The 20300-nt window shown below is 45.7% G+C and overlaps 3 protein-coding genes across 3 annotated transcripts in view; all 3 read left to right on the top strand.

The window, feature by feature from the left end:
• Positions 1 to 10855, top strand: part of LOC139383331 (lysyl oxidase-like 3b) — a 288262-nt gene extending 277407 nt beyond the window's left edge. Inside the window, exon 16 of the transcript XR_011628724.1 lies at positions 10611 to 10855. The gene's annotated coding sequence lies outside the window, so the exon portion shown is untranslated. The remainder of the gene's footprint in view (positions 1 to 10610) is intronic.
• LOC139383664 (uncharacterized) overlaps positions 1 to 17330 on the top strand; it is a 38479-nt gene extending 21149 nt beyond the window's left edge. The window contains exons 2-6 of the mRNA XM_071128199.1: positions 8351 to 8394; positions 8721 to 8796; positions 12850 to 13027; positions 16326 to 16936; positions 17049 to 17330. Coding sequence (XP_070984300.1) covers positions 8722 to 8796; positions 12850 to 13027; positions 16326 to 16936; positions 17049 to 17330 — 1146 coding nt within the window. The 5' untranslated portion in view covers positions 8351 to 8394; position 8721. The remainder of the gene's footprint in view (positions 1 to 8350; positions 8395 to 8720; positions 8797 to 12849; positions 13028 to 16325; positions 16937 to 17048) is intronic.
• A 132-nt stretch (positions 17331 to 17462) lies between these two features.
• Positions 17463 to 18961, top strand: LOC139383332 (abl interactor homolog). Its single transcript, XM_071127830.1, has 2 exons — positions 17463 to 18320; positions 18355 to 18961. Exons 1-2 carry the CDS (start codon positions 17765 to 17767, stop codon positions 18435 to 18437), a joined length of 639 nt encoding a protein of 212 aa, XP_070983931.1. The 5' UTR covers positions 17463 to 17764; the 3' UTR covers positions 18438 to 18961.
• The last annotated feature ends 1339 nt before the right edge of the window (positions 18962 to 20300 follow it).

Here is a 20300-nt window from a genome sequence, read left to right as displayed (position 1 = left end):
TCCATTCTGCTGCTCAGGACTCCTATTCCTTCTTCTGCTCAGGACTCCTGTCCCTTGTGCGTCTCCTCGCTCAGACACTCTGGGGATTAAATCCACCTGGTAGATAGATTTGACTGTCAACTTTAAAGGGTCGATCTGAAGTTCAAACAACAAGATAGACAGATAGCAGCTGTCAACTATAACACGAGGATAGCTCTAGTAGTCTATAAGCCTACGTAGACCTACGTAGACATGTAGACCTACATAAATAGTACGTCCCGGGAATGAAGGAGTTCCTGCTTTAGACCAGGGCATTCTCTTTATAGGACACTGCTTTAGACCAGGGCATTCCCTTTATAGTGCACTGCTTTAGACCAGGGCATTCCCTTTATAGTGCACTGCTTTAGACCAGGGCATTCCCTTTATAGTGCACTGCTTTAGACCAGGGCATTCCCTTTACAGTGCACTGCTTTAGACCAGGGCATTCCATTTATAGTACACTGCTTTAGACCAGGGCATTCCATTTATAGTGCACTGCTTTAGACCAGGGCATTCCCTTTATAGTACACTGCTTTAGACCAGGGCATTCCCTTTACGGTGCACTGCTTTAGACCAGGACATTCCCTTTACAGTGCACTGCTTTAGACCAGGGCATTCCCTTTACAGTGCACTGCTTTAGACCAGGGCATTCCATTTATAGTACACTGCTTTAGACCAGGGCATTCCATTTATAGTGCACTGCTTTAGACCAGGGCATTCCCTTTATAGTACACTGCTTTAGACCAGGGCATTCCCTTTACGGTGCACTGCTTTATAGACCAGGACATTCCCTTTACAGTGCACTGCTTTAGACCAGGGCATTCCCTTTACAGTGCACTGCTTTAGACCAGGGCATTCCCTTTACAGTGCACTGCTTTAGACCAGGGCATTCCCTTTATAGTGCACTGCTTTAGACCAGGGCGTTCCCTTTACAGTGCACTGCTTTAGACCAGGGCATTCCCTTTCCCTTAACCAGACTGGCACTCAGGCTACCTATCACTGAGTTGACATGATGGCAACAACCAGACTGGCACTCAGGCTCCCTTTCACTGAGTTGACATGATGGCAACAACCAGACTGGCACTCAGGCTACCTTTCACTGAGTTGACATGATGGCAACAACCAGACTGGCACTCAGGCTACCTTTCACTGAGTTGACATGATGGCAACAACCAGACTGGCACTCAGGCTACCTTTCACTGAGTTGACATTAGAGGTCGACCGATTATGATTTGTCAACGCCGATACCGATTATTGGAGGACAAAAAAAGGCAGATACCGATTAATCGGCCGATTTTTAAAATGTATTTGTAATAATGACAATTACAACAATACTGAATGAACACTTATTTTAACTTAATACATCAATAAAATCAATTTAGCCTCAAATAAATAATGAAACATGTTCAATTTGGTTTAAATAATGCAAAAACAAAGTGTTGGAGAAGAAAGTAAAAGTGCAATATGTGCCATAATAAGAAAGCTAACGTTTCAGTTCCTTGCTCAGAACATGAGAACATATGAAAGCTGGTGGTTCCTTTTAACATGAGTCTTCAATATTCCCAGGTAAGAAGTTTTAGGTTGTAGTTATTATAGGAATTATAGGAGTATTTCCCTCTATACCATTTGTATTTCATTAACTTTGACTATTGGATGTTCTTATAGGCACTTTAGTATTGCCAGTGTAACAGTATAGCTTCTGCCCCTCTTCTCCCTGGGCTCGAACCAGCAAACACAACGACAATTAGGGCGCGCTAACTAGCGAGCCATTTCACATCGGTCACACCAGCCTCATCTCGGGAGTTGATAGGCTTGAAGTCATAAACAGCGCAATGCTTGACGCACAATGAAGAGCTGCTGGCAAAACGCACGAAAGTGCTGTTTGAATGAATGTTTACGCGCCTGCTTCTGCCTACCACCGCTCCGTCAGATACTTAGATACTTGTATGCTCAATCAGATTATATGCAACGCAGGACACGCTAGATAATATCTAGTAACATCAACCATGTGTAGTTAACTAGTGATTATGATTGATTGTTTTTTTAAATAAAGGTATACAAATATTTAAAAATCGGCGCCCAAAAATACCGATTTCCGATTGTTATGAAAACTTGAAATCGGCCCTAATTAATTGGCCATTCCGATTAATCGGTCGACCTCTAGTTGACATGATATGTGTAACTCTGTGTTGTTGTTTTTGTCACACTGCTTTGCTTTATCTTGGCCAGGTCGCAGTTGTAAATGAGAACTTGTGAAATAATAAATCAATAAAAATGTTGCTATAAAAATAAAAATACTCTATAATATTGTATAATACTATATAATTCCCTATAATATTGTATAATACTCTATAATATTGTATAATACTGCATAATACTCTATAATATTGTATAATACTCTATAATATTGTATAATACTGTATAATAATCTATAATATTGTATAATACTCTATAATATTGCATAATAATCTATAATATTGTATAATACTCTATACTACTCTATAATACTCTAATATTGTATAATACGCTATAATAGTGTATAATATTGTATAATACTCTATAATATTGTATACTATTCTGTAATACTCTATAATATTGTATAATATTGTATAATACGCTATAATATTGTATAATACTCTATAATATGGTATAATACTGTATACTATTGTATAATATTGTATAATACTATATAATATTGTATAATGCTGTATAATACTCTATAATATTGTATAATACTCTATAATATTGTATAATATTGTATAATAATCTAGAATATTGTATAATACTCTATAATACTGTATAGTACTGTAGTAATACACTATAATATTGTATAATACTGTGTAATAATCTATAATTGTGTATAATAATCTATAATATTGTATAATACTCTATAATATTGTATATTGTTGTATAATAATCTATAATATTGAATAATACTCTATAATTCTGTATAATACTGTATAATACTCTATAATATTGCCCCGTTCAAAAAGCAGGAAATCCCCTTAAACTCTCAGACATTGAAAGCTAATTTGGGCCATTGCATCATCATTATTCACTAATCTTTTACTTTCTCTTTCATTTTCCTGAACAATAGAAGTTGTCACGACTGCTGCCGAAGTCGTTGCCTCTCCTTGTTCGGGCGGTGCTCGGCGTTCGACGTCACCGGTCTTCTAGCCATCATTGATCCTTTTTTCATTTTCCATTGGTTTTGTCTTGTCTTCCCATACACCTGTTTTCAATCCCATTCATTACCTGTTGTGTATTTAACCCTCTGTTTCCCCTCATGTCTTTGTCAGAGATTGTTTTATTGTCAGTGTAGTGTGATTGTTGTATAGGTGTGCGTCGGGTCCTTGTACCCATGTTTATGTACATTTAGTGTTATGGAGCATACTCCGTGGACTTTATTAAAAGACTCCATTTTACACTCAATTTGACTCTCCTGCGCCTGACTTCCCTGCCACCTATTACATCTACGCATGACAGAATCTCTGACCATATATATGAAGTCAGCAGGAGAGGACACTATGCCCATGGAGCTGGAGGAACGCGTTCAGGAACAAGCTAGGGAGCTTGACGTTATCAGCTCCGTCATGGATCACATTGCCATGAAAATGGATCGCTGGGAGAGACAGGGAGTTTCTCCAGCGCCACCACCACCACAACCGGAATCTCCCGTGAACGATTTTTCCTCTCCGGAATCGAGGATCCATTTATCCCTACCTACGGGATACAACGGAGATACTGCCGGCTGCCAGGGTTTCCTCCTTAAACTGAACTTGTATCTAGCCACGGCCTCCCCAGTACCATCTGACCGTGAGAAGAGTTACGCCCTCGTCTCATGCCTCACCGGGAAAGCCCTGGAATGGGCCAGCGCTGTGTGTAGTAGGGAGGATGCGGCGCTGGACCATTTTGAGGAGTTCACCCGCCAATTCCGGATAGTATTCGATCACCCACCTGAAGGCAAAGCAGCGGGTGAGCTTCTCTATCATCTGAGGCAGGAGACGAGGAGTGCACAGGATTTTGCGTTGGAGTTTAGGACCTTGGCTGCCGGCGCGGGATGGAGCGACAGGGCCCTGATCGACCATTACCGTTGTAGTCTACGCGAGGACGTCCGTCGGGAGCTGGCCTGTAGAGACACCACCCTCACCTTCGACCAGCTGGTGGACATGTCCATCAGGCTGGACAACATGCTGGCTACTCGTGGACGTCTAGATCGGGGTCTGGTTGTTCCATCCTCCCGCACCCTCTCTCCCGAACCTATGGAATTGGGAGGGATGGTGCACAGGGAGACCGGAGGGGGTTCCCGCTCGAGCACCATTCAAGGTCGCAGAGAGCACACTGCTGGTCGGTGCCGGGTTGGTTCCTCTTGGAATAGAGAGGGCAGGCAGGGCATTCTGGCGTCACCCCAGGTGAGTAGGCACCATTCTCATCCAGAGCCCTCTGCTGCACTAATGTTTGTCTCTGTCTCTTTTCCTGACTTTTCACTGCATTCCCAGTATAAGGCGCTAGTAGATTCGGGTGCGGCTGGGAATTTCATTAATAAAAGTCTAGCTCATAGTTTAGGGATCCCTATTGTTCCTGTGGATATGCCTTTCCCTATTCATGCCTTAGATAGTCGACCATTAGGGTCAGGGTTTATCAGGGAGGTAACCGCACCTTTGTGTATGATAACGCAGGAGGGTCACAAGGAGAAGATTAGTCTTTTCCTTATTGATTCTCCTGCGTATTCTGTGGTGCTAGGCCTACCCTGGTTAGTTTGTCATAACCCCACTGTTTCTTGGCCACAGAGGGCTCTCACAGGGTGGTCGCGAGAATGCTCAGGTAGGTGTTTTGGGGTTTCCGTGGGTGCTACTACGGTGGAAAGTCCAGACCAGGTCTCCACCGTGCGCATTCCCCCCGAATATGCCGATTTGGCTCTCGCCTTCTGTAAAATGAAGGCGACTCAATTACCACCCCATCGACTGGGGGATTGTGCGATAGATCTCCTGGTAGACGCTGCACTTCCCAGGAGTCACGTGTATCCCCTGTCGCAAGCGGAGACGGAGGCTATGGAGACATATGTCTCTGAATCCCTGCATCAGGGGTTCATTCAGCCATCCATTTCACCCGTCTCTTCGAGTTTCTTTTTTGTGAAAAAAAAGGATGGCGGTTTACGCCCGTGCGTTGATTATCGAGGTCTTAATAAAATCACAGTGAAATATAGTTACCCGCTACCTCTGATCAATACGATTATTGAGTTAATGCACGGGGCACGTTTTTTCACAAAATTGGATCTCAGGAGTGCGTACAATCTGGTGCGTATTAAGAAGGGTGATGAGTGGAAGACGGCATTTAGCACCACCTCAGGTCATTATGAGTACCTGGTCATGCCATATGGGTTGATGAATGCTCCATCAGTTTTCCAATCATTTGTAGATGAGATCTTCAGGGACCTGCACGGGCAGGGTGTAGTGGTGTATATCGATGATATTCTGATATACTCTGCTACACGCGCCGAGCATGTGTCCCTGGTGCGCAGGGTGCTTGGTCGCCTGTTGGAGCATGATCTATATGTCAAGTCTGAGAAATGCTTGTTTTTCCAACAATCCATCTCCTTCCTAGGGCATCGGATTTCCACTTCAGGAGTGGAGATGGAGAGCGACCGCATTACAGCCGTGCGTAATTGGCCGACTCCAACCACGGTAAAGGAGTTGCAGCGTTTTTTGGGGTTTTCCAATTACTACCGGAGGTTTATCCGGGGTTTTGGTCAGGTGGCAGCTCCCATTACCTCACTGCTAAAGGGGGGCCCGGTGCGCTTGCAGTGGTCGGCTGAGGCGAACAGGGCTTTTGAGCGCCTGAAGACTCTGTTTACTTCTGCGCCTGTGCTGGCTCATCCGGATCCCTCTTTGCCATTCATAGTGGAGGTGGACGCATCCGAAGCTGGGATAGGAGCAGTGCTCTCTCAGCGTTCGGGTACGCCACTGAAGCTTCGCCCCTGTGCTTTCTTTTCTAAGAAGCTCAGCCCGGCGGAGCGAAACTATGATGTGGGGAACCGGGGCTGTTAGCTGTCGTAGAAGCTTTGAAGGTGTGGAGGCATTGGCTTGAGGGGGCTAAACACCCTTTTCTCATCTGGACTGACCACCGCAATTTGGAGTATATCCGGCAGGCTAAGAGATTGAATCCTCGCCAGGCAAGGTGGGCCATGTTTTTTCACTCGTTTTGTGTTTACTCTTTCTTACAGACCAGGCTCCCAGAACGTTAAGGCAGACGCATTGTCTCGGCTGTATGACACAGAGGAGCGGTCCATGGATCCCACTCCCATACTCCCAGCTTCGTGTTTGGTGGCACCAGTAGTGTGGGAGCTGGACGCGGACATTGAGCGGGCGTCACGTGCAGAGCCTTCTCCCCCTGAGTGTCCAGCTGGTCGTCTGTACGTTCCGTCTGCTGTACGCGACCGATTGATATATTGGGCTCACACGTCACCCTCCTCTGGTCATCCTGGGATAGGTCGGACGATGCGCTGTCTTGACGGGAGATACTGGTGGCCCACTTTAGCTAAGGACGTGAGGATTTATGTTTCTTCCTGCTCGGTGTGCGCCCAGTGCAAGGCTCCTAGACACCTGCCCAGAGGTAAGCTACAACCTCTACCCGTTCCTCAACGGCCGTGGTCACACCTGTCGGTGGATTTTTTGACCGATCTTCCACCTTCACAGGGTTACACCACGATCCTGGTCGTTGTGGATCGGTTTTCTAAGTCCTGTCGTCTCCTCCCTTTGCCCGGTCTCCCTACGGCCTTACAAACTGCAGAGGCCCTGTTTACACACGTTTTCCGGCACTATGGGGTGCCTGAGGATATAGTGTCTGATCGGGGTCCCCAGTTCACATCAAGGGTCTGGAAGGCGTTCATGGAGCGTCTGGGGATCTCGGTTAGTCTTACCTCAGGTTTTCACCCCGAGAGTAATGGGCAGGTGGAGAGAGTTAACCAGGATGTGGGTAGGTTTCTGCGGTCTTATTGCCAGGATCGGCCGGGGGAGTGGGCGAAGTTCGTGCCCTGGGCAGAGATGGCTCAGAACTCGCTACGTCACTCCTCCACTAACCTTACTCCCTTTCAATGTGTATTAGGGTATCAGCCGGTTCTGGCTCCTTGGCATCAGAGCCAGACCGAGGCCCCTGCGGTGGACAATTGGTTTCGGCACGCTGAGGAGACCTGGGAGGCAGCCCACGTCCACCTTCAGCGTGCCATAAGGCGCCAGAAAATTGGCGCAGACCGTCGCCGCAGTGAGGCCCCAGTGTTCGCACCAGGGGACAGGGTCTGGCTCTCGACCCGAAACCTGCCCCTTCGCCTTCTCTGCCGGAAGCTGGGTCCGCGGTTTGTGGGGCCGTTTAAAGTCCTGAGGAGAGTGAACGAGGTATGTTATAGGTTACAACTACCCACTCATTACCGTATTAACCCCTCGTTCCATGTGTCTCTCTTCAGGCCGATGGTGGCTGGCCCGCTCCAGGAGGCTGAAGTGCGTAATGTTCCTCCGCCTCCTCTAGACATCGAGGGGGTTCCGGCGTACTCTGTTCGATCCATTTTGGATTCGAGACGTCGGGCGAGGGGCCTTCAGTACCTCGTGGACTGGGAGGGGTACGGGCCGGAGGAGAGATGCTGGGTTCCGGTGGAGGACGTGTTAGATCCTTCCATGTTATCAGAATTCCACCGTCTCCATCCGGATCGCCCTGCACCTCGCCTTCCGGGTCGTCCCCGAGGCCGGTGTCGACGCGCAGCTGGAGCCGCGCGTCAGGGGGGGGGTACTGTCACGACTGCTGCCGAAGTCGTTGCCTCTCCTTGTTCGGGCGGTGCTCGGCGTTCGACGTCACCGGTCTTCTAGCCATCATTGATCCTTTTTTCATTTTCCATTGGTTTTGTCTTGTCTTCCCATACACCTGTTTTCAATCCCATTCATTACCTGTTGTGTATTTAACCCTCTGTTTCCCCTCATGTCTTTGTCAGAGATTGTTTTATTGTCAGTGTAGTGTGATTGTTGTATAGGTGTGCGTCGGGTCCTTGTACCCATGTTTATGTACATTTAGTGTTATGGAGCATACTCCGTGGACTTTATTAAAAGACTCCATTTTACACTCAATTTGACTCTCCTGCGCCTGACTTCCCTGCCACCTATTACATCTACGCATGACAGAAGTGGGAGATTCTCAGACAGCGCCGCAGTGATTATCCTGGATTCGGTTTCCACTTTCAGCAGTTCTTTTGCCACTACTGATAATGAAATTTGATTCTTGCATAATCTGACATACTATATATTTTTTCCCCCCTCTTTCATTTCCTTCATTTAACCAACTGGATCAGTCTGAGATCCATACTGAAGTAGTACGTATCATCTGAGAGACCAGGTAAGGACACAGCTTCACAGTGCAACCCACATCCTACGTAGTTTAAGCATTTACAGCTAATGTAAAGCTGCGTCACACACTGCTGAGTCGTAGTCAAGGAACCTTTTGGACTGAGAGAACCACAATGGGAAATAAATAGCTTTAAGTGTCATCCTCAATGCATTTAAATGTATTGAATTGCGTTTGATTTTTTTTATATTGTCAAATCTAATGTCAATAAATATGTACGCTTGTTGAGGATTTCTTCTCTGCTCTCTCTCCTACTCTCTCGACAGCGCAGAGATGTCTTTCACACGTGATAAACTGTCTTTGCACCTGCGCAACAGAATGGCGCCGTTTATCAGAAGAGTGAAAGCCACAGAGCTCATGGCCAACCTCCCCTGCCTTACACAGTCTGACAGGGTGGGTAGCTCAAATCAAATCAAATGTATACACCCAATTTTTCAGTTTTTGATTTGTTAAAAAAGTTTGAAATATCCAATAAATGTCGTTCCACTTCATGATTGTGTCCCACTTGTTGTTGATTCTTCACAAAAAAATACAGTTTTATATCTTTATGTTTGAAGCCTGAAATGTGGGAAAAGGTCGCAAAGTTCAAGGGGGCCGAATACTTTCGCAAGGCACTGTATATAGACCTTCGTACATCAGCTGATATCTCAAAGTGCTATACAGAAACCCAGCCTAAAACCCCAAACAGCAAGCAATGCAGGTGTAGAAGCACGGTGGCTAGGAAAAACTCCCTAGAAAGGCCAAAACCTAGGAAGAAACCTAGAGAGGAACCAGGCTATGTGGGGTGGGCCAGTCCTCTTCTGGCTGTGCCGGGTGGAGATTATAACAGAACATGGCCATGAACATGTTGGATGTTGGTCATTGGCTTATTCAGGTCTGATTATGTTTCTTCCTGGTAGATGCTAAGTGAGATCCTTGGTACGACCCTACCCTAAAAGCCCTAACCTTATCCCTTACTCTGACCTTGTCACATCCTGACCATAGTTTGCTTTGTATGTTTCTATGTTTTGTTTGGTCAGGGTGTGATCTGAGTGGGCATTCTATGTTGGATGTCTTGTTTGTCTGTTTCTGTGTTTGGGCCTGATATGGTTCTCAATCAGAGGCAGGCGTTAGTCATTGTCTCTGATTGGGAGCCATATTTAGGTAGCCTGTTTTGTGTTGGGTTTTGTGGGTGATTGTTCCTGTCTTTGTGTTTGTTGCACCAGATAGGGCTGTTTTCGGTTTTTCACGGTTCTTGTTTTTTGTATATTGTTCTATTTTCATCTTTAATAAAGATGTATCAAAATAACCACGTTGCGTTTTGGTCCGCCTCTCCTTCAACAGAAGAAAGCCGTGACAGACCTTAACTCTTAACTTCAACCATTTTAAGATTTTAACTTCAATGGGGTGATGTCACAGTTTGACGTGCCAATAATCTCACTTAGCATTTACCCTTTCTTCAATGCAAGATATTATCCTTGTTTGGATGACATGATTAGGGCCAGTTGTTTTGGATGACATGATTAGGGCCAGTCGTTTTGGATGTCATGATTAGGGCCAGTTGTTTTGGATGACATGATTAGGGCCAGTTGTTTTGGATGACATGATTAGGGCCAGTCGTTTTGGATGACATGATTAGGGCCAGTTGTTTTGGATGACATGATTAGGGACAGTTGTTTTGGATGACATGATTAGGGACAGTTGTTTTGGATGTCATGATTAGGGCCAGTTGTTTTGGATGTCATGATTAGGGCCAGTCGTTTTGGATGACAAATCCGTGCACAACATTTGAGAGAAATAAGCTTTTTGTGCATCTAGAACATTTCTGGGATCTTTTATTTCAGCTCATGAAACAACACTTTACATGTTGCGTTTATATTTTTGTTCAGTGAATGAGCAAACTGCTTCGACTGGGAAGCATACGCAAAGTTTTAGGACCCTCTAACTGAACTCTGGACCTCGAAGCCAGTTCCACTGCATTTTTTCAGTGTTCCTCCTCCAATCAGGGACCGATTTAGACCTGGGACACCAGGTGGGTGATTCCCCTCTGATCAGGAACTGATTTAGACCTGGGACACCAGGTGGGTGATTCCCCTCTAATCAGGGACTGATTTAGACCTGGGACACCAGGTGGGTGATTCCCCTCTAATCAGGGACTGATTTAGACCTGGGACACCAGGTGGGTGATTCCCCTCTGATCAGGAACTGATTTAGACCTGGGACACCAGGTGGGTGATTCCCCTCTAATCAGGGACCGATTTAGACCTGGGACACCAGGTGGGTGTTCCTCCTCCAATCAGGAACTGATTTAGACCTGGGACACCAGGTGGGTGATTCCCCTCTGATCAGGAACTGATTTAGACCTGGGACACCAGGTGGGTGATTCCCCTCTAATCAGGAACTGATTTAGACCTGGGACACCAGGTGGGTGATTCCCCTCTGATCAGGAACTGATTTAGACCTGGGACACCAGGTGGGTGATTCCCCTCTAATCAGGAACTGATTTAGACCTGGGACACCAGGTGGGTGTTCCTCCTCCAATCAGGGACTGATTTAGACCTGGGACACCAGGTGGGTGATTCCCCTCTAATCAGGGACCGATTTAGACCTGGGACACCAGGTGGGTGATTCCCCTCTAACCAGGGACCGATTTAGACCTGGGACACCAGGTGGGTGATTCCCCTCTAATCAGGGACTGATTTAGACCTGGGACACCAGGTGGGTGATTCCCCTCTGATCAGGAACTGATTTAGACCTGGGACACCAGGTGGGTGATTCCCCTCTAATCAGGGACCGATTTAGACCTGGGACACCAGGTGGGTGTTCCTCCTCCAATCAGGAACTGATTTAGACCTGGGACACCAGGTGGGTGATTCCCCTCTGATCAGGAACTGATTTAGACCTGGGACACCAGGTGGGTGATTCCCCTCTAATCAGGAACTGATTTAGACCTGGTACACCAGGTGGGTGATTCCCCTCTGATCAGGAACTGATTTAGACCTGGGACACCAGGTGGGTGATTCCCCTCTAATCAGGAACTGATTTAGACCTGGGACACCAGGTGGGTGTTCCTCCTCCAATCAGGGACTGATTTCGACCTGGGACACCAGGTGGGTGATTCCCCTCTAATCAGGGACTGATTTAGACCTAGGACACCAGGTGGGTGATTCCCCTCTAATCAGGGACTGATTTAGACCTGGGACACCAGGTGGGTGATTCCCCTCTAATCAGGAACTGATTTAGACCTGGGACACCAGGTGGATGCAATTACTTATCAGGTAGAACAGAAAATCAGCTGGTTCCGGACCTCTTAGGGTCAAAGTTGAATGCCCCTGCAATAGGCGATTTCCTGTTCCAAAAAACACTCTTCCAACCAGACATGGATTGTTTAGAGACTGTATGCATCAATTAAAGAACATTTCCTATGATTTTCTGGAAATACAGGTTAAAGGAACCCCCCCCCCCCCCCCCCAAAACAAATGACCTGGGAACCTCTAGCAAACCAGGTTATTAACATACATGGTAATGGTTGGTTATGGCTGTGTCTAGTCAGGTATGGGTTGGTTATGGCTGTGTATAGTCAGGTATGGGTTAGGGTTGGTTATGCCTGTGTATAGTCAGGTATGGGTTAGGGTTGGTTATGCCTGTGTATAGTCAGGTATGGGTTAGGGTTGGTTATGGCTGTGTATAGTCAGGTATGGGTTAGGGTTGGTTATGGCTGTGTATAGTCAGGTATGGGTTAGTTATGGCTGTGTATAGTCAGGTATGGGTTAGGGTTGGTTATGGCTGTGAATAGTCAGGTATGGGTTGGTTATGGCTGTGTCTAGTCAGGTATGGGTTGGTTATGGCTGTGTCTAGTCAGGTATGGGTTGGTTATGGCTGTGTCTATTCGGGTGTGGGTTGGTTATGGCTGTGTCTAGTCAGGTATGGGTTAGGGTTAGTTATGGCTGTGTATAGTCAGGTATGGGTTAGGGTTGGTTATGGCTGTGTATAGTCAGGTATGGGTTGGTTATGGCTGTGTATAGTCAGGTACACTACATGACCAAAAGTATGTGGACAATATCTGATTCCAAAATCATGGGGATTAATATGGAGTTGGTCCCCCCTTCACTGCTATGACAGCTTTCCACTAGATGTTGGAACATTACTGCAGGGTTTTGCTTCCATTCAGCCACAAAAGCATTAGTGAGGTCAGACACTGATGTTGGGCGATTAGGCCTGGTTCGCAGTTGGCGTTCCAATTCATCCCAAAGGAGTTTGATGGGGTTGAGGTCAGGGCTCTTTGCAGGCCAGTCAAGTTCTTACATATTGATCTCGACAAACCATTTCTGTATGGACTAGAGGTCGACCGATTACGATTTTTCAACGCAGATACCGATTTTTGGAAGACCACAAAAAGCCCATACCCGGGCCTCCCGGGTGGCGCAGTTCTAGTTTTTCAAATATTCTCATTCATCATATTCTTAGGAGGAGATCCAGGCCATGAAAAATTGTGTCGGTAACTCAGCTGCAATGCAGATCCTGCTGGACTATGTACAGAAGAGAATGAACTGGCCAGAAGAGTTGATATTAGCTCTGGAGGTGGTGGAGCATCAGGACCTGGCTGATGAACTGAGGGCAGAGTGGACCAAGCACAACCAGACCAGTAAGTCACCATTAAATTAAATCAAACTTTATTTTAAAGTGTGTTGTAAAAATCAAATAAAAAACAGACTTTACAGTGAAACAACACTGGACACTCTGACCTTTGTCTGTGATAAAACATCACTGGACACTAGTACCTTTGTCTGTGATAAAACATCACTGGACACTAGTACCTTTGTCTGTGATAAAACATAAAATCAAATCAAATTTATTTATATAGCCCTTCGTACATCAGCTGATATCTCAAAGTGCTGTACAGAAACCCAGCCTAAAACCCCAAACAGCAAGCAATGCAGGTGTAGAAGCACGGTGGCTAGGAAAAACTCCCTAGAAAGGCCAAAACCTAGGAAGAAACCTAGAGAGGAACCAGGCTATGTGGGGTGGCCAGTCCTCTTCTGGCTGTGCCGGGTGGAGATTATAACAGAACATGGCCAAGATGTTCAAATGTTCATAAATGACCAGCATGGTCGAATAATAATAAGGCAGAACAGTTGAAACTGGAGCAGCAGCACGGCCAGGTGGACTGGGGACAGCAAGGAGTCATCATGTCAGGTAGTCCTGAGGCATGGTCCTAGGGCTCAGGTCCTCCGAGAAAGAGAAAGAAAGAGAGAAGGAGAGAATTAGAGAACGCACACAGGACACCGAATAGGACAGGAGAAGTACTCCAGATATAACAAACTGACCCTAGCCCCCCGACACATAAACTACTGCAGCATAAATACTGGAGGCTGAGACAGGAGGGGTCAGGAGACACTGTGGCCCCATCCGAGGACACCCCACTAGTACCTTTGTCTGTGATAAAACATCACTGGACACTAGTACCTTTGTCTGTGATAAAACATTACTGGACACTAGTACCTTTGTCTGTGATAAAACATCACTGGACACTAGTACCTTTGTCTGTGATAAAACATCACTGGACACTAGTACCTTTGTCTGTGACTCCGTTCAAAATTGTGGATATGACGAGAGGTGAAAGTTACTTTTTTTGTTGGTACTGTTCAACCTCTCTGAGCCCGGTTCCTCTTTAGGTTTCTTCCTAGGGTCCTGCCTTTCTAGGGAGTTTTTCCTAGCCACTGTGCCTCTGCACCAGCATTTCTCACTCTTTGGGGTTTTAAACTGGGTCTCTTTACAGCACTGAATACAGGGCTTTATAAGGGTGATGTACACAGGGCTTTATAAGGGTGATGTATACAGGGCTTTATAAGGGTGATGTATAAAGGGCTTCATAAGGGTGATGTATAAAAGGCTTTATAAGGGTGATGAATAAAGGGCTTCATAAGGGTGGTGTATAAAGGGCTTTATAAGGGTGTTGTATAAAAGGCTTTATAAGGGTGATGTATAAAGGGCTTTATAAGGGTGATGAATAAAGGGCTATATAAGGGTGGTGTATAAAGGGCTTTATAAGGGTGTTGTATAAAAGGCTTTATAAAGGTGATGTATAAAAGGCTTTATAAGGGTGATGAATAAAGGGGTTTATAAGGGTGGTGTATACAGGGCTTTATAAGGGTGATGTATACAGGGCTTTATAAGGGTGATGGATAAAGGGCTTTATAAGGGTGATGTATACAGGGCTTCATAAGGGTGATGTATACAGGGCTTTATAAGGGTGATGTATACAGGGCTTTATAAGGGTGATGTATAAAAGGCTTTATAAGGGTGATGTATACAGGGCTTTATAAGGGTGATGGATAAAGGGCTTTATAAGGGTGATGGATAAAGGGGTTTATAAGGGTGGTGTATAAAGGGCTTTATAAGGGTGATGAATAAAGGGCTTTATAAGGGTGGTGTATAAAGGGCTTTATAAGGGTGGTGTATAAAAGGCTTTATAAGGGTGGTGTATAAAGGGCTTTATAAGGGTGATGAATAAAGGGCTTTATAAGGGTGGTGTATAAAGGGCTTTATAAAGGTGATGGATAAAGGGGTTTATAAGGGTGATGTATAAAGGGTTTTATAAGGGTGATGTATAAAGGGCTTTATAAGGGTGATGGATAAAGGGCTTTATAAGGGTGATGTATAAAGGGCTTTATAAGGGTGATGGATAAAGGGCTTTATAAAGGTGATGGATAAAGGGGTTTATAAGGGTGGTGTATAAAGGGCTTTATAAGGGTGATGAATAAAGGGCTTTATAAGGGTGGTGTATAAAGGGCTTTATAAGGGTGGTGTATAAAAGGCTTTATAAGGGTGGTGTATAAAGGGCTTTATAAGGGTGATGGATAAAGGGTTTTATAAGGGTGATGTATAAAGGGCTTTATAAGGGTGATGTATAAAGGGCTTTATAAGGGTGATGTATAAAGGGTTTTATAAGGGTGGTGTATAAAGAGCTTTATAAGGGTGATGGATAAAGGGGTTTATAAGGGTGGTGGATAAAGGGCTTTATAAGGGTGATGTATAAAGGGCTTTATAAGGGTGATGGATAAAGGGCTTTATAAGGGTGATGTATAAAGGGCTTTATAAGGGTGGTGTATAAAGGGCTTTATAAGGGTGATGTATAAAGGGTTTTATAAGGGTGGTGTATAAAGGGCTTTATAAGGGTGATGTATACAGGGCTTTATAAGGGTGGTGTATAAAGGGCTTTATAAGGGTGATGTATAAAGGGTTTTATAAGGGTGGTGTATAAAGGGCTTTATAAGGGTGGTGTATAAAGGGCTTTATAAGGGTGGTGTATAAAGGGCTTTATAAGGGTGATGTATACAGGGCTTTATAAGGGTGGTGTATAAAGGGCTTTATAAGGGTGGTGTATAAAGGGCTTTATAAGGGTGATGTATACAGGGCTTTATAAGGGTGGTGTATAAAGGGCTTTATAAGGGTGATGTATAAAGGGCTTTATAAGGGTGATGTATAAAGGGCTTTATAAGGGTGATGTATAAAGGGCTTTATAAGGGTGATGGATAAAGGGCTTTATAAGCTCCCCAGAGCCAGAATTTATTAGGGGTGGCAGGTAGCCTAGTGGTTAGAGTAACTGAAAGATTGCTAGATCGAATCCCTGAGCTGACAAGGTAAACATCTATTGTTCTGTCCCCTGAACAAGGCAGTTACCCAACTGTTCCTAGGCCGTCATTGTAAATAAGAATTTGTTTTTAACTGACTTGCCTAGTTAAAATAATATAATTGATTAAATGCTGTAAACGACTGGTCCACTTGATTCATCTCAGGACATTTTCCACCAGGTTTCACCATTACGATAAATCTTAGACAGAACATGGAGGGTAAATCTGTTGGCGATGTTGATGTGCCTTATTCTTATATACCACAACTCGTTTCCTTTTTAAAAGTCCAATCTGCTTTTGTTTCTCCAGATCGTTCTCCTGCTGCTCCTCCTACCAGCCCATCTCTGCCCATCTCAGAGAGCTCTGATGACTCTACATCTTCTATGGTCCTCCCAGCTCAGCCAGCACCACCTTCAGAGTCACTCAGCCCTGAGATTGCTGCCTGTCCGGAGGATGGTGGCCAGCCAATAGTCCCCACAAGTTCAGTTGTTGAGGCTCCCATCGCTGGTGCCTCTCCAGAGCCAGTTCCACAGGCTCTCGAAGCAGCAGTAAAACCTGTCACAGCCACCCAGGCAGCACCTTTGCCTGTCTCAGTGAAAGTGGAGCCCACAGTGGTCTCTGAACCACAGCCTCCACTCTCTCACTCCGATAACGCTGCCTCCTCCCAGCCTGGTCCTGTAGAAACGGGATCTCTGGAGGATAACCCATCTCATATAGTCCTGTCTGAAACCACTCTCACCTTGCCTGTGTCAGATCTAAAGCCAACCCTGTCCCAAACTGAATACACCCCCACCGCTGCTGCCCCTGCCTCGGTCCAGGCCCCTGAGAAAGGTCCAGTTCAGGACGCCACGCCACCAACAGCCAAAGTGATCTCCTTCCACCAGAGGCCAGTAGAGGACTCTGATCCAACTGCAACTCAGGTGAATAGTAGATTTTAGATTTTGTATGTTTACTGACTAGATAGAGTTAAATTCAGTTTATCTTACTAATGAAATGAAATCTGTTGACCACATCTACGTTTTGAATTTTCAGCGAAGAGTTGAAAACATTGACGGGAAGTGGGAACTTAAAGCTCTCCTCCAGGTGACTGCAGACGACCAGCACGCCGTGCCGCCTCAGAGCCCCCCGAGAGCCGTCACTTCTCCCCGGTCACGACACCAGCCTCGTCCCCGGGGCATACCTTCATGGATGAGGATAACTGGGAGCTCAGCAAGCCTGACGTTCTCCTCAGTGAGAACCAGCCATACTCAGGAGGCTCATGGCTTCTGCAGATGGATAGCCGGTCAGTGTTGGACCCTGAGCCGGCTGCTGTGACGAGTCCTGCTCCTGTGACCTGTCCTGCTGCTGTGACCTGTCCTGCTGCTGTGACCTGTCCTGCTGCTGTGACCTGTCATGCTGCTGTGACAAGTCCTACTGCTGTGACGAGTCCTGCTGCTGTGACGAGTCCTGCTCCTGTGACCTGTCCTGCTGCTGTGACCTGTCCTGCTGCTGTGACGAGTCCTGCTGCTGTGATCTGTCCTGCTGCTGTGACTTGTCCTGCTGCTGTGACTTGTCCTGCTGTGGTCCTAGACCACTTGTCTAGTGTTCCAGGCCCTCTGACTAGTGTAACGCCTCTGCCATGTCAGGAGCATGAGGAACACGTGTCCCGTAACGAGCCTGAGGAGGACACGTACCAGGAGGTGCTGATCAATGTAATTCATGTGTCTGAGGACGCGTACATCCAGAATCAGGAAGGCCAAACACAGAGCATGCTGGGTAATAAGGATGCAGGTGTGTCTGAAACCCTCCCACCAGTTCAGAACCACAACAGCCGATCGCAGATCACACCTCTCTCTGGATCTACAGAACTTGAGCTGTCGTCTGGTCCGAACCGGCACGACCAAGCTGAGGACAGTCTGGGGAAAGCAGTTAGTAAGTCTGACGACTCTCGGGATCTGATTATGATCGTTAACGGCCAAGCCGCCAGCCCCTCAACCAAACATCCTGATCCTCCACCTCCAGCCACTTCTCCTTCTGTCACCATCGTCAACGGCCAAGCCGCCAGCCCCTCAACCAAACATCCTGATCCTCCACCTCCAGCCACTTCTCCTTCTGTCACCATCATCAACGGCCAAGCCGCAAGCCCATCAACCAAACATCCTGATCCTCCACCTCCAGCCACTTCTCCTTCTGTCACCATCGTCAACGGCTCCTCCACTGATAACTGTCCTCTCCCGGAGGCTGTGGAGGCAGAGGTCATGCTCAAGGCCATGATGGCTAGCGTTGTCCCTGAGCTGAAGCAGAAACAGGAGGGGGAGGGAGCCAGAAGAGGAGGGGGATACCACTTCCTGGGGGATACCACTTCCTGGGGGATACCACTTCCTGGGGGCTGCTGTCCTGGGTGTCTCGGCCCTGTTCGTAGCCTGGAGAAGGAAGAATTAAGGGTTTTGGGAAAGAAGGATGTTGTGTCTGAAGTTAGTCTGTCTGTGATTCTATCTCCTTGCCTCCTGATCAGCCTTATTGGAAGAGAGGTCCCTCTCCTCTTATTTTCTTCTGCAATGAGATTTGAGAAGGTGAGGAGAGAGGATGTGCAAATCAAAGAGAGATTAATGGAGAAATAGCTGAATTGCTGTGAAAAGAAGGGAAGATTGTGGTTCAAGATTTTAAGAGATTATTGGCACAGTGCTTTATTGTGTTGTTAATAATGAAGGTGCTGAAATTAAGTATTTATAGGTGACCGATAGCAGCACTTATCCAAGACTTTGATCGACAGTCTAAATCAAATCAAAGTTTATTTGTCACATGCACTGAATACAACAGGTGTAGTAGACCTCACAGTGAAATGCTGAATACAACAGGTGTAGTAGACCTTACAGTGAAATGCTGAATACAACAGGTGTAGTAGACCTTACAGTGAAATGCTGAATACAACAGGTGTAGTAGACCTTACAGTGAAATGCTAAATACAACAGGTGTAGTAGACCTCACAGTGAAATGCTGAATATAACAGGTGTATGTTGGGAAATAATCAGAATTAGTTGGTAACATAGGTAAGATGTTTTATATTCATTATATGTGTGTAAGTTACTTCTCATCAGAACGTTTGTTTTTGTATAATACTGTGGCCGGGTTGCAGTCATCTGTTCTCTGTCAGGACTAAGTTGCTTGGGCCGCAGAGAGGGGAGAGGTCAAGCGTGTATCTCTTGGCTCCACAATGTCTATGTGCCAGTCAATGTGTCTCTGTGATCTTGTCAATGAGGGGTGGATTTGATATATGCCTGTTGGTGAGGTTTTGTTTTATGGTTCTGAGTTTGAGAAAAGGACATAGTTTAGGAGACAAAGCTGAACGATAAATTATGGCCAATGCGGTCTGGCTATGTGTGTCTTTGCTATAAAGGATCTCAGTTGCAATGTGTAAGGTACTCTCAAAGAATTCATTTATAGACACTGAATTGATCTGAGATTCACAGGGTTGTGATGGAGCTCATATAATTAAAGATGGACTTTGTGATAACTAACTCTGACTTGTGTGTGGTTTGCTCTCATGATTTGGTAAATACAGGAAATTTCCACGACATGTACTAGACCTCACAGTGAAATGCAGAATACAACAGGTGTACTAGACCTCACAGTGAAATGCAGAATACAACAGATGTAGTAGACCTCACAGTGAAATGCTGAATACAACAGGTGTAGTAGACCTTACAGTGAAATGCTGAATACAACAGGTGTAGTAGACCTTACAGTGAAATTCTGAATACAACAGGTGTAGTAGACCTTACAGTGAAATTCTGAATACAACAGGTGTAGTAGACCTTACAGTGAAATTCTGAATACAACAGGTGTAGTAGACCTCACAGTGAAATGCTGAATACAACAGGTGTAGTAGACCTTACAGTGAAATGCTGACTTACAGGCTCTAACCAATAGTGCTAGAGAAAAAAAAGGTATTAGGGGAACAACAGGTAAGTAAAGAAATAAAAACAACAGTGAAAAGACAGTGAAAACAGCGCTAGGCAACCCTGATCCTGGATCCACTTCATGTTTCTGATTTAACCAACCAGGAAGACCAGGTAGATGTGTTGAGTTTAGGCGGTCATCGAACCAATCAATTAGCTCTATTGGTCAGGTGTTTTGCCTAGTTGGAACAAACTCCTGCAGTACCCGAGGCACTACAGGAACAGTATGACCGACCTCTGGTCTAAGTCGATGGATCATTAGTAGCATGATATAGTATGTCTCTATCCAAGTTGACATACCTTTCTCTGTCATGATGACTTAAAGCAACAGATACCATATACTTAT

Source organism: Oncorhynchus clarkii, chromosome 25, assembly GCF_045791955.1.
Source record: "Oncorhynchus clarkii lewisi isolate Uvic-CL-2024 chromosome 25, UVic_Ocla_1.0, whole genome shotgun sequence".
Taxonomy (NCBI): Eukaryota; Metazoa; Chordata; class Actinopteri; order Salmoniformes; family Salmonidae; genus Oncorhynchus; species Oncorhynchus clarkii.
This window is presented reverse-complemented; position numbering and strand designations above follow the sequence as displayed.

Excerpts from the sequence above, each read along its gene's own strand:
- LOC139383332 (XM_071127830.1), top strand. The coding sequence starts at position 17,765 with ATGCTGGGTAATAAGGATGCAGGTGTGTCTGAAACCCTCCCACCAGTT. Across the intron at positions 18,321-18,354 it reads ACAGGAGGGGGAGGGAGCCA|CACTTCCTGGGGGATACCAC; the intron begins GAAGAGGAGGGG and ends CCTGGGGGATAC.